The sequence below is a fragment of the Schistocerca piceifrons genome, chromosome 1, assembly GCF_021461385.2.
Source record: "Schistocerca piceifrons isolate TAMUIC-IGC-003096 chromosome 1, iqSchPice1.1, whole genome shotgun sequence".
In the NCBI taxonomy this organism is placed as follows: domain Eukaryota; kingdom Metazoa; phylum Arthropoda; class Insecta; order Orthoptera; family Acrididae; genus Schistocerca; species Schistocerca piceifrons.
Window position 1 is genome coordinate 1,099,542,287 of NC_060138.1, and position 16,654 is coordinate 1,099,558,940.

The 16,654-nt window shown below is 38.1% G+C and overlaps 1 protein-coding gene across 1 annotated transcript in view; it reads left to right on the plus strand.

Annotated features, from left to right (window-relative positions):
* LOC124777907 (ATP-dependent zinc metalloprotease YME1L-like) overlaps positions 1–8,426 on the plus strand; it is a 170,089-nt gene extending 161,663 nt beyond the window's left edge. The window contains exons 13-14 of the mRNA XM_047253460.1: positions 3,663–3,818; positions 8,271–8,426. Of these exons, the coding sequence (XP_047109416.1) occupies positions 3,663–3,818; positions 8,271–8,426 (312 nt within the window). The remainder of the gene's footprint in view (positions 1–3,662; positions 3,819–8,270) is intronic.
* Positions 8,427–16,654: the final 8,228 nt, after the last annotated feature.

A 16,654-nucleotide genomic window follows, 5' to 3' on the forward strand; every position in this document is an offset into this window, starting at 1 on the left:
AAAAGCTTTATTTGTGGTAGTCTTTTTGTTCTGCCTATCTGCAACTTGGCATCTCCACTATACGGTGAGTGGCAACTTCCCTTTTAATAATAAAATGTCATTTTACCTGGATTTTGTTGTGTCTGCAATTTACAGATTTGAACAATATTCATACCATGAAATATTTGTAATAACATTGATAACCATTAAGCTGAACAGCCTAAACAAACAAGTATTACATTCTGTACCTGTTGCCTTAAGCCTAATGCAAATACATTGCTCGTCTATGGTTGGAGCCTTGTTGTTGATCTCCAGATAATTGTGAGAAATATTTGGCGGCATTGTTTACAGGCTTTATGGAATACACTAAAAAGGTGCCATAAAGTTGGAAAAAAATCCTATAGCAGCCATGGAAATTACAATCAGGCTTCCCCTATATATCCTGTGTATTGGCCAGCTACTAACCAATTTCTTTATTAAATTTGCTTGTTTGTCTTAAAAGCTTCACATTAATTTCAATCAGGATGCCCAGTCAGTGAAATTTTTCTGTATGAGTTTTGTAGGGCACTCAGCTTTAATGTTTAATTTGTCCAAGAAATGTATCATGAGGTAATTGCTCAGTGACTCCATCAAAACAGCATGAGTGCAACAGTACTTGAGTATTAGTCAGAACTATTACAAATGTATTTCCAGTCTTTTATCTGACAAGTAATAAATTGTCTAAAGCAGTGTTTGCTACAATACATAAACAATATTCTATTAACCAAGCAACCACTGACCTTGTAGCTCGATCAGCTCAATATGAAGTTACTGCAAATATCATTGTCAAAGCTGACAGTATGGTGCAGTTATAAGAAATAGTGGAGCCCTGGATGAATGGGCACAAATAAATAATTCTATTTCAGTGCACTATCTAAAAAATTTGCCTTCTTGTACTAAAGCATAATGGAAGAGAAGGTGCAGTATCTATGGCCTGTGAGGCAAAACTTTATATCTATGGCCCGTGAGGCAAAACATTAGAAAAACAACCAGTCTGTACTAAACTACACAACCATCATAGTATGACCTTCACTGAAGTTTATCACACTCAGTGAACAACAGTTGGATAACTATGTAAAATTTTATTGGTCCCGTTTACACACAAATTCAAATAAAGACCTGAGCCTTTAATGATAATCACTATCGTTTTCATCAGGAACAACAAATGGTTCTAACTGCTGTTATATTGGCCACATATAATTAATAATTGTTCTGTAATTGTTTGGCCTGCGTCATCATGAGGGTGGTGCTGTAAGTTTTCATCAAAAGCTTACTTTCTACTCAAATCTGACATGGTAAGAAGACTGTGAAAACTTAATACAAGACTGTTGTCAAAAGGAACTTCATTTCTAAATTTTAAATATTGTTTAAGTTAAAAAAAAAACAAGATTTGAAACATTTTTTAAAAATGTCATAGACTCTGAATAACTAACTTCTTAGGTTAGACCAGAAAGCAGTCATAAATTCCTTGAAATAATGTAGAGGTTATTCAGGAGAATAGCACCGAGAGGCTACATACTTTAATATTTTAGATTAGGTTAATTATTTATTTCATAGACCCACAAAAGAGTGGATCCTCCTGGGTGTGGAACATATAGTATGCAACATCTTGCCAGAAATTAACCGTAACACATATATCATACCCATTATGAGTCATTATTCATTGGAACTAATGCTGGGAAATTATGGTCAGTTCCTCCACCTTATTAGTTATTCTATAATTAGAACTTGATTAGGGCTGTTTTAAAGTCAACTTTGAGGAAACTGCTAGTAAACTCTTGTAAAATTACAATTTTATCTTCACAAGTTTCTAAAAACATTAAACTTGTTTTCCTGCCCAATCCCTCGAACAAAAAACTGTGCCCACTTCTTGGAAAAAAGCACAAGTGACACGCACCTACAAGAAGGGTAGTAGAAGTGATCCACAAAACTATTGTCCAGTATGCTTGACATTGTTTTGTTTAGAATTTTAGAACATGTTCTGAGCTCAAACATAATGAGGTATATCAAACAGAATGACCTCTCCATGCCATACAGCATAGATTCCAAGAACATCAATCCTGTGAAACTCAACTCACACTTTTGTCACATGATGTAAGGAAAGCTTTGGATCAAGGTAGGCAGGTAGATGCAGTATTTCTTGATTTTTAAAAAGCATTCGACTCATTATTACACCTACACTTAGTGTCAAAAGTATGATTATATGAGGTATCAAATGAAATTTGTGACCAGATTGAGGACTTTTTAGTAGGGAGGATGCAGCATTGTCATTGTCAGATGTAGAAGTATCTTTGGGTGTATCCCAGAGAAGAGTGTTGGGATGTTTACTGTTCATGTTGTATATTAATGACCTTGCAGATGATATTAATAGTAACCTCAGACTTTTGAAAATGATATAGTTATCTGTAATGAAGTACTACCTGAAAAAAGCTGCATAAATATTCAGTCAGATCTTGATAAGATTTCAAAGTGGAGCAGAAATTGGTAATTTGCTTTAAATGTCCAAAAATGTAAAATTGTGCCCTTCACAAAATGAAAAAGCTTAGTGTCTTATGACTATAATATCAATGAGTCACAGATGGAACCAGCCATCTCATACAAATACCTGAATGTAAGACTTTATAGGGATATGAAATGGAATGATCACATAGCTCGGTTGTGGGTAAAGCAGGTGGTAAACTTCATTTAGTTGGTAGACTACTGGGGAAGTGCCCATCAATCTACCAAAGAGATTGTTTACAAATCACTCGTATGACTGATTCTAGAATATGGTCAAGTGTGTGGGACCTGCACCAAACAGGACTAACATGGGACATTGATTGTATACACATAAGAGAGGCATGAATGGGCACAGGTTTGTTTGATCTGTGGGAAAGTGTGACAGAGCTACTGAAGAAACTGAACTGGCTGACTCTCGAAGATAGGGGTAAGCTATTCCGAGAAGTCTACTAACAAAGTTTCATGATCCAGCTTTAAATGATGACTCTATGAATATACTGCAATCCCCTAAGTATTGCTCACATAGGGATAATGAGGATAAGATTAGAATAATTACTGCATACACAGAGGCATTCAGACAAACATGCTTCCTGCATCCCATAAGTGAATGTAACAGGAAGAAATCCTAATAACTGGTACAATGGGATGTACCCTTTGCCACTCACTTTATGGTGGCTTGTAGAGTATAGATGTAGATATAGGAATTTTCAAGGAAATGAGATTTACAATAAAAATTATTCTAATGGCATTTATTTACTGATATTTCTACATAGGTGTTGCTTGGTGGTAGAGGCAGAGTTGGACATTGGAGGGTGGGTGTAGATAAATGAGATTAACTGTCAATCTTAATGCAACTACATTATTTGAAATGTGATCAATTACTAAATGATTCACAATAAAGGCCAACATTTCCCTCATTCTGTACCGCAAATGTATACCGATGCTGCACTCATTTGTTTTTAATGTTGACAAACTGAATTTGATTTCCTCAAAATATCTATTAGAAGAAAATTTCTCTTTTATTTACATTTTATTAGAGTGTGTTCATTTGTCTTCTCTATTCATTAACTTTACATTTAATAATTGAACATTTGATAATACCCTCAGCAAAAAACTGTAAATTGTGTGTTTTTGTTTTCTTACAGCAAGCAACTTCTATCGCAACCTCTATGGTTAAAGAATGGGGAATGTCTACAACTGTTGGCCTCCGGACATATGATAACCATGACAAATCATGGGTTAATGAACTTAGCCCAGGAACAGCAGAACTGGTTGACAGCGAAATTAAAAGGCTATTGATGGTAAGAACCTTTCTGTGCTTTGTGTTTAAGTCTATCACATGTGAACAAGGATTATGAGGACAAACCCTTGAGGCGGAGTGCAGTTTGGTGGGCAAGAGCATTAAAAAATGCGCATACAAACCCACCCACTCTCTCTCTCCCTCTCTCTCCCTCCCTCTCTCTCTCTCTCTCTCTCTCTCTCTCTCTCTCTCTCTCTCACACACACACACACACACACACACACACACACACACACACACACACATGTACCATGTGCACTATCACTTATTATATGTAAAGAAAATACCTTCCCACTGTGTTTCTTAACTTCTGTTTTAATAAACACTTTGTCTGTTTGTGTAATTACTTGAAGTAAATAGAGATGTGCAACTATAAATTGCATGCCACACTCTTGCCTCCCTTTTGAGGGATGCTTTTCTGAGCCAAGCAGAAGCATTCTAAGGAACTTAACTTCTCTTAAAGCACAGGGGAAATATTTTTAGAACGTGTCGCAGAAGTTGTTGTTTAGTAACCTTTCAGCCCTTGTTTTGATATTAAGGGTTACAGTTCTAATGTACATTTTCATTCATAAAAGATTTACATGCTTATTTTTAACCATTACCTGTATGTGTTTTTTAAATTTAATCCATGTTCTTATTTACCAAGCTGCAACAGATGGATAAAAACAAAGTGAAGAGAGTTAAAAGCCTTGGCAGAAGAAGATTTTTATGTTGGAATGGAAAGTAACCTAGGTCCCTGAGTTTCACACTCACCAAAAGATATTTAAAATAGCAGGCAGTGGCAACAGTGCTAAAATTATCAATGAAAGAAATAGGTATAGGATTGGAAACAACTACACTAATGGAGGTCACCAATGTCTACATTAATAACACTCTCACTAACATCACAGTTAGTTAAAAAATAAATAAATAAAAGATTAAATTCTTTTAACAAGTTCCAGATAGAAAGTTTACAATTTTAATAGTTGTTTTAGCCTTTGACGAGAGCTAAAGCAGCTATCCTTATCTGTTATGATGCAAGTGGTAAGGTGCAATGTCGTCCGCACGTTATCGTTGCAGACAGCATTCTGAAATCAGCTCCCTCATGAATTACCTCATGTGGAATTTTATAGGTCATTGGATAGTGGGACGTTGTTATAGTTATTGCCAACATTCAGCATTGCGTGGTCGATTTATTATGTCCCTTATACACAACACTGAGGTAACACAGTTCAGTACAGGGCTTTAAAGTTATTTTGATTATGAAATTACAGTCTGTTCGTTTAGTACACAAATGACGTGACCACGAAGTGGCCATTGTTGATGGCACACTCATAACAAAAAGTTTCTATTTGCCTGCAAGTATCTCGTCTCCTACCTTCCAAACTTTACAGAAGCTCTCCTTCCAAAGTTTGGAAGGTAGGAGACGAGATACTGGCAGAAGTAAAGCTGTGAGGACCATGCGTGAGTTGTGCTTCGGTAGCTCAGATGGTAGAGCACTTGCCCGCGAAAGGCAAAGGTCCCGAGTTCGAGTCTCGGTCGGGCACACAGTTTTAATCTGCCAGGAAGTTTCATATCAGCGCACATTCTGCTGCAGAGTGAAAATCTCATTCTGGAAACATCCCCCAGGCTGTGGCTAAGCCATGTCTCTGCAATATCCTTTCTTTCAGGAGTGCTAGTTCTGCAAGGTTCGCAGGAGAGCTTCTGTAAAGTTTGGAATGTAGGAAACGAGATACTGGCAGAAGTAAAGCTGTGGGACCGGGCGTGAGTCGTGCTTTGGTAGCTCATATGGTAGAGCACTTGCCCGCGAAAGGCAAAGGTCCCGAGTTCGAGTCTCGGTCGGGCACACAGTTTTAATTTGCCAGGAAGTTTCATATCAGCGCACACTCCCCTGCACAGTGAAAATCTCATTCTTCAACAAACATATAGGTTGCAACTAGTGATGTCTTCACATATGTCCTCCATTTTATTATGAACCTTTCAAGATAAAATGTCTTTACACATACGAGACTTCAGGCCTTATGAAACTATTTAGTATTCTAACATGCATCTATCTGAAAAATTGAGATTTATTTCTCACAACTTTTTGCATCAATACTTAATTATATCATGGAATACTGTGAAACCTGTCTAGCAGTAATAAAACAGAACTTCAAACAATTATTTATTACAGTATGACACCAATATACTAATTAAGCAAGAAATTTGAACACTGTTTATGCTCTATCTTTTGAAAATCCATCCCTCAGAAATGTATTAATGAGAGAAAACAATCAATTATTGACAAAATTATTTAACTGGATAGATAAAAAGTGTACTCACCAAGTGGCAGCAGAACACACATGTAAAAGACAGTTGTAATTGGCAAACTTCCAGAGCCTGTGGCTCCTTCTTCAGGAAGATGGGTTGGAGGTGAAGGAAGAAAGGTGAAGAAAAAGGACTGGAGAGGTCTAGGACAAGGGTTAGATATTGGGGAAAGTCACACAGAACCGTGGGTCGGGGGAGACTCATCGGAGGGGATGAGAAGGAAAGACTGATTATTGGGGACTGCATCGGATAAGATTTGAAAACCTGAGAGCATAAAGGTGGAAGACATAGTAATATGCAGACATAGATTACTGCTTAAACATTATGCATGAGTTAATAAGAGTGAAAAGCTAAGCGCACTGTACATAACAGAGGTGGGAGGAGGGTGGTGAAAAATAGATGGGAAAGACAATGAAAGATGTATAAACCTAAAACGGAGAGAAGCAAAGTGTAATTACAGTGAATAAATGCTGAGACAGATAAAATTAATGTATATTAAGGCCAGGTGGGTGTGGAAAACCCAGGATACAAGCAGAGGGTGTATACTGGCAACTCGCAATACCCTGGTTCAGATCATGCTCTAAAACATGGCATTCATGACCTTGGTGCCTGTTTCACCACATGCATCATCTGGATTCTTCCCCCAGACACCAGTTTCTCAGAACTCCACAGGTCGGAAATAGCACCACAACATGTCCTTGGTTTTCGCCACTCACCTGGACTTAATTTACATTAAATTCTTCTGTCTCAGCATTTCTTCACTGTAACTACTCTTTAATTCACTCCATTTTAGTTTGCTACATCTTTCATTGCCTTTCCTGTCTATTTTTCACCGCCTACCTTTCACCTCTGTTATGTACAATGCACTTAGCTTTTCACTCTTATTAACTCATGCATGATGCTTAAGCAGTAATCTCTGTCTGCATTTTATCCTGTCTTTCACCTTCAAGTTGTCAGGATTTCAAATCTCATCCAATGCAGTCCCCAATTATCAGTCTTTCCTTCTCATCCCATGTGATAAGCCTCCTCTGACCCACAGCTCTGGGTGACATTCCTGACATCTACCCCTTTTCCTAGACTTCTGCAATGCTTTTCCTTCATCCCTCTTCCTTCCCCTTCAATCCTTCTGCCTGAAGAAGGAGCCACTGGCTCTGAAAGCTTGCCAGTTATGACCATTTTTTTGTGTGTTCTGCTGCTGCTTGGTGAGGAAATAATACATAATGAGCTCCTAAATCTCCTCTACGTAGTTTTTATTTGTTGAGTTTGTATAATATACAGGGTGACAATCACTGAACTATATGGAAAAAAAGTAAATTAGTTACAAACTATGGCATGCACACAGTTTATTCAACATGTAAACATTACTACAGATATAAAGATCTAGGATATGACATGTTCGATATGCATGCCATCATGGGCAATGATGTGGCGCAGATGAAGAGAAAAATTCCGCATCACCCGCTGAAGTGTTGGAGCAAGGATACTGTCAGTGACCTCCTGAATGGCTGTTTTCAGCTCAGCAATGATTTTGCAGTTATTGCTGTACACCTTGTATTTAATATAACCTGACCAAAAGTAGTTGCAATTGTTCAGATCTGGAGAATATGGCAGCCAACTGGGGCCCATCTCAATGGCCTCTGGGTACCCCATAGCCAGAATGTGGTCCCCAAACTGCTCCTCCAGGACATCAAACACTCTCCTGCTTCAATGGAGTCAAGCTCCATCTTACATGAAGCACATATTGTTGAAATCAAGGTCACTTTGGATAGTGGGGATAAAATCATCTTCCAAAACCTACATCTATCTTTCAGTAGTCACCATGCCATCGAGGAATGTCACACTGATTATTTTGCAACTGGACATTGCACACTACACAGTCATCCGTTGAGGGTGAAGAGACTTCTCGATCACAAAATGCATATTCTCAGTCCCTCAAATGCGCCAGTTTTGCTTATTGACTAACCCATTTAAATGAAAGTGAGCTTTTGGACTAAACTAAACTGTACTAATTCCCATCATGCCCCATGACCAACTGTGCAGTTAGAAGGTTCTAACACAAACTGTTCAGAAGTTATGACGATTTTTGTCACCATAAATAATGTGCTTGGTTTTCATTGTAAGCAAGTTTATTCCATTACTAAAAATTGTTCCATATTTTTTTTAACAGGAATCATATGAACGTGCAAAGAGCATTCTCAAAGCTCATCACAGTGAGCACAAATTACTGGCAGAAGCTTTGCTGAAGTATGAGACACTTAATGCTGAAGATATTAAAGAAATAATAAAGAGCAAAGATAGAGCAAGCACAAGTCCGTCTGTATGATGTCAATCAGTGCAGACTTATCAATAAATTTCCTTCATAATAAAGAAACCACACTGTAAATTAAAATAGTTTTCCAGCTGCGGAGAGGATGTGATATTGCACCTTGTTATATGTAATTTAATTTTCCATGAGAGACCACAGCAACAGACTTTCATTTTAAAGTAATTTCTACAATTAATTTATCATATCCACTGTCCATGATCCTGCAGTTGTGATTTATTTTTGTTAAAGGTGAGGCTTCTAATTTACATCTCTGTTTTTCATTATAATGATTCCCATTGTCAGGAATTACCATTTCAAATAACTTATGCAAAGAAATAGAATGTTTTTGAAGCAAATTGAATTCTGAACTGTTGTTTTTTTAGATGATCAGTGAAATTCATTCTCTTCACAACCTGTGTATCATTTGTAAGAATATTATGAAAAGGAAAGTTGCTGCTCACCATATAGCGGAGATGTTGAGTCGCAGATAGGCACAATAAAAGAGTCGTGTGAAGTTAGCACCCCTTTTTCGAGTAATATACATTTTTTTCACAGTTCTTGTTAGATGTGCCATAGTTCTAGAGTTCTTTGCACAAAATTTCAATAGTTCTGTAAAATGTAACGAAGAAAACAACAATACCCGAAAAAATTTTCGTATCGAAAACAATCTTTGGCAATTTCCGCATAATATAAGTAAGTACAACGGTTTTGAGCACAGTTCTGAACAGAGTTCTATCGAAAATCCAAGTAACACTTTTTTGTGCAGCTAATAGTTTACGAGATAATTGCAATTTAAGGAGAAAATCTTTTCACTTACTGTGAAGTTGGCACCCTTTTTTTCAGAAATGTATATTCTTTTCAGAGTTCTTGATAGACATGCCATAGTTCTAGAGTTCTTTGTAAAAAATTTGAATAGTTCTGCAGAATTTAGCGAGGAAAACAATATTCCAAAAAATGTTCGTATCGGAAACATTCTTTGTCAATTTTCGCAAATTTTAAATAAGTGCAGCAGTTCTGAGCACAGTTCTGAACAGAACGCCAGGAGTTCTATCGAAAACCCAAGTAACACTTTTTTGTGCAGCTAATAGTTTACGAGATAATTGCAATTTAAGGAGAAAATCTTTTCACTTACTGTGAAGTTGGCACCCTTTTTTTCAGAAATGTTTATTTTTTTCAGAGTTCTTGATAGATATGCCATAGTTCAAGAGTTCTTTGTACAAAATTTCAATAGTTCTGCAGAATTTAGCGAAGAAAACAACAATAATCGAAAAAATTTTCGTATCGAAAACATTTTTTGTCAATTTTCGCATAAATTAAACTTGTACAACAGTTCTAAGGACAGTTCTGAACAGAACCCCAAGAGCTCTATCGAAAACCTCAACAACATTTTTCTATGGCGATAATAGTTTATGAGATAAATTGATTTAATGTGGGACACACTTTCTCTACGGAAAATATAAATACATTCGTACAACAGTTATGATGACAGTTCTGGACACCACGTGAAGAGTTCTATAGAAAATCCTAGTAGCATTTTTTTGTGCAGGTAATAGTTTAAGAGGTAATTGCAACTTAATTAAGAACCCCATAAGAGCTCCTACTGTGAAGCTGGCACCCTTTTTTCAGAAATATATATTTTTTTTCGGGGTTCTTAATAAGTCATAGTTCTAGAGTTCTCTGTACAAAATTTCAATAGTTCTGCAGAATTTAGCGAAGAAAACAACAATGTACAACATAGCTGATTCAGGAACCCTTTCCTTCTGATACAATTCTTACTGTTGCCACAATAAATCATTTGTGCATATATTCCAACTGTACTGATCATTACAAAAATATAACCATTGACCAGCGGCGCACGTTTCTTGCAGCGTTGTACAAAGCATTCGGCTTATCCGCTGTGAAAATACCACACTTAACGGTATTGTAAAATTTACGATGGATGGCTTCCGTTTATCTACAGTGTCAGCATCTATCGAATTATCTTCATGCAAACGTGATGCCTGGATCACACACTTCCCCTTTTAGGTACGGAGGAAACTAGAGTTCAGTCTTGTGGAAGCCAAAAAAGGAAATGTGGGCAGCCCTTCTTTTACTGTTAGCAAACTCTAGAGAAATCTCACGCTTGTTTTTCTTCATCATGCCAACAAAAGAATAATTCTCCCTTCATAGCTCTATTATCATTTCAGTACTAGTAAACCAGTTGTCCGCTTTCACATTTCGACCTGACTGATATACAGGTTTACACAGTCACAGAACAACATCAAAATGTTTATTGCTCAGTTGGTATATCGTTCTGGTTGCAACACAGCGTATATTTCCAAATTGTACAGATAAAATACTTGAGAATCCACACTCGTTTGTTTTGATAGGTACATATTGGCGAAAACTGTACCTTCCACAGACTCCTTCCAGCTTCTTGTCTACTGTAACATTTTCTCCAAGATTTGTGGTAGTTGCGAACAAACACAGTAAATATTTCCCGAATAGCAGTTAGCTTGTCTAATTGTCTTCTTTCATCACGAATAGCGCGACTGTAAAATGTAAGGCATTCCACAATAAATTTGAAACGTTTTATGTTCATTTGCGACGTGAAATTTTTCAATGCCATCACCATCAGTTCCACACAGATCTTCCAGGCTTTACTGTTACTTTTGTTAACAACAATTAAAAACAAGAGACGGATGAAGGCTTTCAATTCAATAACATCTATTGATTTTACCCCTCTCTCATGCTGAAACGAAGCTTTGATGCTCTCAAAATTCTGATTGGAATACAAAACTACAATAGACAAATATTATCACCTGTGAGGTAATTACAGCATCACAAAGGCTGCTTTGGCTGCACCTATTGGTCCAGGTAAATTTCGAATAATATTATGCTCTTCGAACAACATGCTTTGGATTTCTTCAACATGATCTAGTACTTCCCACTTAAAATAATAAAATTCCTATAAAATAACGCAACCAGGCGCAGTGTATTAATCTGATATTTGACGTTCACACAGCGGACACTGACGATTAAACAGTTCAAACAGAATTTAAGTGCAGTTTACATTCTGGATTAGCTTTGTACTACTTACTACGTTGATAAACAAATCAATTAATTGCTGAAATGAAATACGAAAGGGCACAGTGGATAAAAACGAGCAATCGGCTCATATCTCATCAAGACAGCATTAACGTCGACACTGAACCATTCAATAATCAAAGTAGCTATAACGAGAAGGTGCCAGTGCTGCCAATTGTTGACAAGTAATTTACAGAATCACACAACAATGAAAAGCATACGGAGAAGGGAAGCTGTTAACGAAGCAGCGCCAATACTGCAAATTGTTGAAAAGTAAATTACAGACAATTTCGACCTGTGTCAATCTGAACAGCTGCGTCGGATGGAAGGATAATGAAAACTATGATACGTCCCTGAGACCCCTAAAGACCAAAAAATAATAAACTAAGCACAGCAACACTGCAAATGTCGTGGCACTACATCTGGAAGCAATGAACACGTGAACCGCGTCTTTTAAACAATCGGCAAATGACGTCAGTGTAGTAGCTACAATAGAGGTAGCATCAAAGCTTCTCGCGGTAGCATCAAAGCTAATGACAACAACAGCTGCAATTTTTGGGTGGCGCAGGCCGCGTCGTGTGAAGCCGCCCGCCTGCGCTGCATTTCGCTCCTTGATCTGCCCCTAATGACTAAACGTAACAATAGTGCTCACTCTAATGCGAATAATCATTATGCTCGTTCAGTCAGAGCTCTTGTGCAGTCGGTGCCTGTTGTGCAGTCGGTGCTGTTGTGTAAGTGATATTTATGAACCGAATACCCATAAAAATGTACAATCTAGCAGAATTGAAACGTCTTCTCAGCATGGAGGAATTTAAAGTAATCGATGATAGAGGCATTCAATTCAATCCGTCTCATTCGGTCTTCCAAAAACTGTCCAATGCCATGGTCGACATCGGCTCGAAAATGTCTTCAAAACATATTTACACAACAATTAAAGAAGATCGTCATGATCTGCTTGCTTACTTTTGTTAGAAACACATTCAGGCTGGAATGTTTCGTTGAAGAAAAAGACGACGACAGCAAAGATGAGTCGTGGAATGTTTTTGGTTCTTCGTGCAACAAGGACATGACAAAGCAATTCGACTTACTACAGTCAGCAGAAAAATGGTCTACCATAAAACCAACAGAGAGGAAACTTGGAAAGCCTTCAAGACTGGAAATAGGGAAATGGACCGATTTGATGGCTGATAAAATTTATGAACATCACAAAATTCCATGTGCCTTTTCTTTCAAATACGCGAAAGTGTGAGAAAGTTCAAGTTCAAAGTATTTCTTGAAGATCAAAGGAATGCGGAGCCACTTTCGAAGGGATTGCTTTGAAAAAGCCAAAAAAGGACAACGATATTATTCTAAACTGCAGACTTTCAAACTTTTCGGGCGATAGTATTCACCTGAAAAGAAGACAATTTCGTGGCACGAGAAGACAACAGGTAGCTGCTAAATTGGTTGATAACAGGATGCCTGCAGCTCTTTGGCGAAATTATGAAGCGAAAAATAAGTCTTTCGGAGACATGATTCCTCCAAATTTGCCAAATGCTGATGTCTTGAGAAAGGCTAAAGAAGAGGAAAGGGACAAACGATTTGGTATAACAACCAGTAAGCCTGTTGAAAACCTGCAAATTGCAAAACATACAACCCATCGGGACGAAATTCACGCAATTGGATTGGACCCATTCTTCTGTATATATTGGCTGAAAGATCAAAGTCAGTTGCACAAATATTGTCATCAAATCAATACCAGTGTATACGATTCAGTAGATGCTACAGGTGACGTTGCATTTTGAGTTATTTCACGATTTGGGGATCTGTCAAACAGGGCTGAATGTGTGGAAATTAAGTCAAAGTGCATATACTTGTATCAGTACATGTCCATCCGCAAAGTAAACGTCACTAGTAAAGACCAAATATCGTCAATCGATCATCAATCAGTTGCCCAACTTATCAGATGATATCCTCTAGGCATGACGCATCATTCTTGTCATTTTTCTTTATGGAAATCGTCAGATCTGAAGCTCCCAGGCAAAAAATCATGGTAACTGATTTTGGTAAGGCTTTGTTGGTTGCCATTTCTAGAGCAATAGCCAATTGCTCGGACTTAACAGATTATTTGAATAGGTGTTATAGCCAATTGTTTTGCATGAATGAGTAATTCTACCCTCATGTTGTTTGAGAATAGATTTATACAATTTTATGGTCATGATTTCGAGGTGGAAATGCTTCTCGATAGGTAAATCACAAGTTAAACAACTTCATCTTCTATTTTTGGCCCATATTTACATGATGATAGATTTTCGTGATATTGAAAGTGCTTTGCGCTCACTTTTGGTTGTTGCATTGAGTGAACATCTTGGTATTGATGAGTGCAGTCAAGATTATGCGTCAATGGAACATCAACGCCACCTTGATAACATTATCAGAGGTGTTCCACGTCATTCATATATTAACGAAAAGAAAGATGATGACAAGAAAACTGATGATGTTGAAAACAGTGATGACTGTCTTTTGGAATCTACTGCAAACGCGTGGACTGATAGGGCAAAACGTATCTACAATGAAGCTGAAGTCATTGCGAATCAGACTAAGGATGACAATCCCTTTGATGTGAATCCGTACAACATTCCTAATGCTGCAGAGATGCTGAAAGAGTTGATGTACTATATACCATTGTGGACAGCTGTGGTGTATCCTCCTTTCCATATTCCTTTTATCTATTCGTTCGTCAGCAGCGACTGAAGGACAATTTTCAAAATTAAAGACAATGGGTTTTGACAAGCTGCCTTTACGAGTAGACAAATTCATTTTTCAACATTTGAAGTGGCTGCGTGAGGAAGCAAAACTGTTAGCGCCACTTATGATGGAAAAACAAGATTCAAAGGAAACCAACTGAAGCATCGTTGACTTACCATGAAGAAGAAAACTGGAGAGGAAAAAATAAGAAGCTGAAGATAACAAACCCCAAAAGCAATCATATCCTTGATAATTCTGAGAGCACACTGAACAATACCTTACGAAGTGAGACCCAACTTGATGATGCCAATAAGACAGAGTTAAACAAAATTTTTAATAGTTTTGAATACAGATTTTCTCCTACTTTGAGCGCACTTGTTATGAATGCGGAGAACAACAGTCTCTCAGGCAAAAGTGATAGTGAGTGTTTTCAGCGCTCTTCAGATAATAATTTACTGCTGAATTTGGACTCTAAAGAGATATGTCATTCCACAAAAGACTATCGAGAATCATGCTTCACCAGGGATGTCAATGAAATTTCATCCTGTGGTTCGAAAACAGAAGAAAATCGAGAGACCTGTAACAATAAAATGGAGGAGAGTGAAATGCTGAAAAAGCTTCAAAATGAAATCATTGTCACATCGAGCATGCAAACTAACAGCAAGAAAAACTACTTAGATGATTGCCCAAACTGGAATTCGACTAAGAAATTCATAGACATTAATTTGCCACTTTTCCCAAATGGGTCCTCAAGCAAATTCAAATCTGCTACCTACGACTTGAAGGGAACATGCGGCTTCGATTCTTTGATAACCTTATTCATGCAAGCAATATCACTCAGTGATGATTTCAAAATTATTATTCAAATGGTGAGCCATCCATTTTTGGATCTGGCTTTGGATGTTTTGGACAAAAAATTATAAACTACCAGCATTTTAAGCAGAGATTTGATATTTTATATGTGATACCGTTCCTAAAAAAAAGAGTAATCTTTCGAAAAATATTGTCTGTGAATGCAGAGGCGAATGTTGGGGAATTATACGAGACAATATTAAAAGATAACCCAATTCGCAACAAAAAGATATCGTGTCTGACGTGCCTAAATTCACGTTATGTGAAACTACATTATATTTCCGTTGATACATATGTGCTTTTCAGACTTGGTTATAATTTCATGCAAGAGGCTGTAGATGCAACAAATGGAGGTCTAAAGACCATCATAAAATGCAAGAAATGTAAAGAAGAAGCAGTCGAAGAAAAGAAATTCGGATGCTACTTGATGATGGATACTACACTCCTGGAAATGGAAAAATGGGGAGCGATCTCCTATACTGGCCGTACACCACTGGTGATCGTCGAGGGGACACTGAATAGTGCACGGTACATCCAAACCGTCATCGAACCCATCGTTCTACCATTCCCAGACCGGCAAGGGAATTTGCTGTTCCAACAGGACAATGCACGTCCGCATGTATCCCGTGCCACCCAACGTGCTCTAGAAGGTGTAAGTCAACTACCCTGGCCAGCAAGATCTCCGGATCTGTCCCCCATTGAGCATGTTTAGGACTGGATGAAGCGTCGTCTCACGCGGTTTGCACGTCCAGCACGAACGCTGGTCCAACTGAGGCGCCAGGTGAAAATGGCATGGCAAGCCGTTCCACAGGACTACATCCAGCATCTCTACGATCGTCTCCATGGGAGAATAGCAGCCTGCATTGCTGCGAAAGGTGGATATACACTGTACTAGTGCCGACATTGTGCATGCTCTGTTGCCTGTGTCTATGTGCCTGTGGTTCTGTCAGTGTGATCATGTGATGTATCTGACCCCAGGAATGTGTCAATAAAGTTTCCCCTTCCTGGGACAATGAATTCACGGTGTTCTTATTTCAATTTCCAGGAGTGTAGTATAACGATTTGTCCATTAACTGAAGATCAGCTTCCTCCGAATAAAAGGAAGAAATGTGTGTTGCAAACGATCACGAAAGAAATCGTAGTCGAAATCAAGAGTACACCCTCGTTGGTGCCATTCATTATAATAGTGTGGTGTCACCGCCAGACACCACACTTGCTAGGTGGTAGCCTTTAAATCGGCCGCGGTCCATTAGTATACGTCGGACCTGCGTGTCGCCACTGTCAGTGATTGCAGACCGAGCGCCGCCACACGGCAGGTCTAGAGAGACTTACTAGCACTCGCCCCAGTTGTACAGACGACTTTGCTAGCGATGCTACACTGACAAATACGCTCTGATTTGCCGAGACGATAGTTAGCATAGCCTTCAGCTACGTCATTTGCTACGACCTAGCAAGGCGCCATTACCAGTTTATATTGTAATAATGTCTAAACAAGAGCGATGTTCTCCAATTATGGATTAAAGTTAAGTATTACATCAACTACGTACTTTATTTGCTACTATTAATTCCTTTACCTTGTTCCAGACCTCACGCCAATCTGC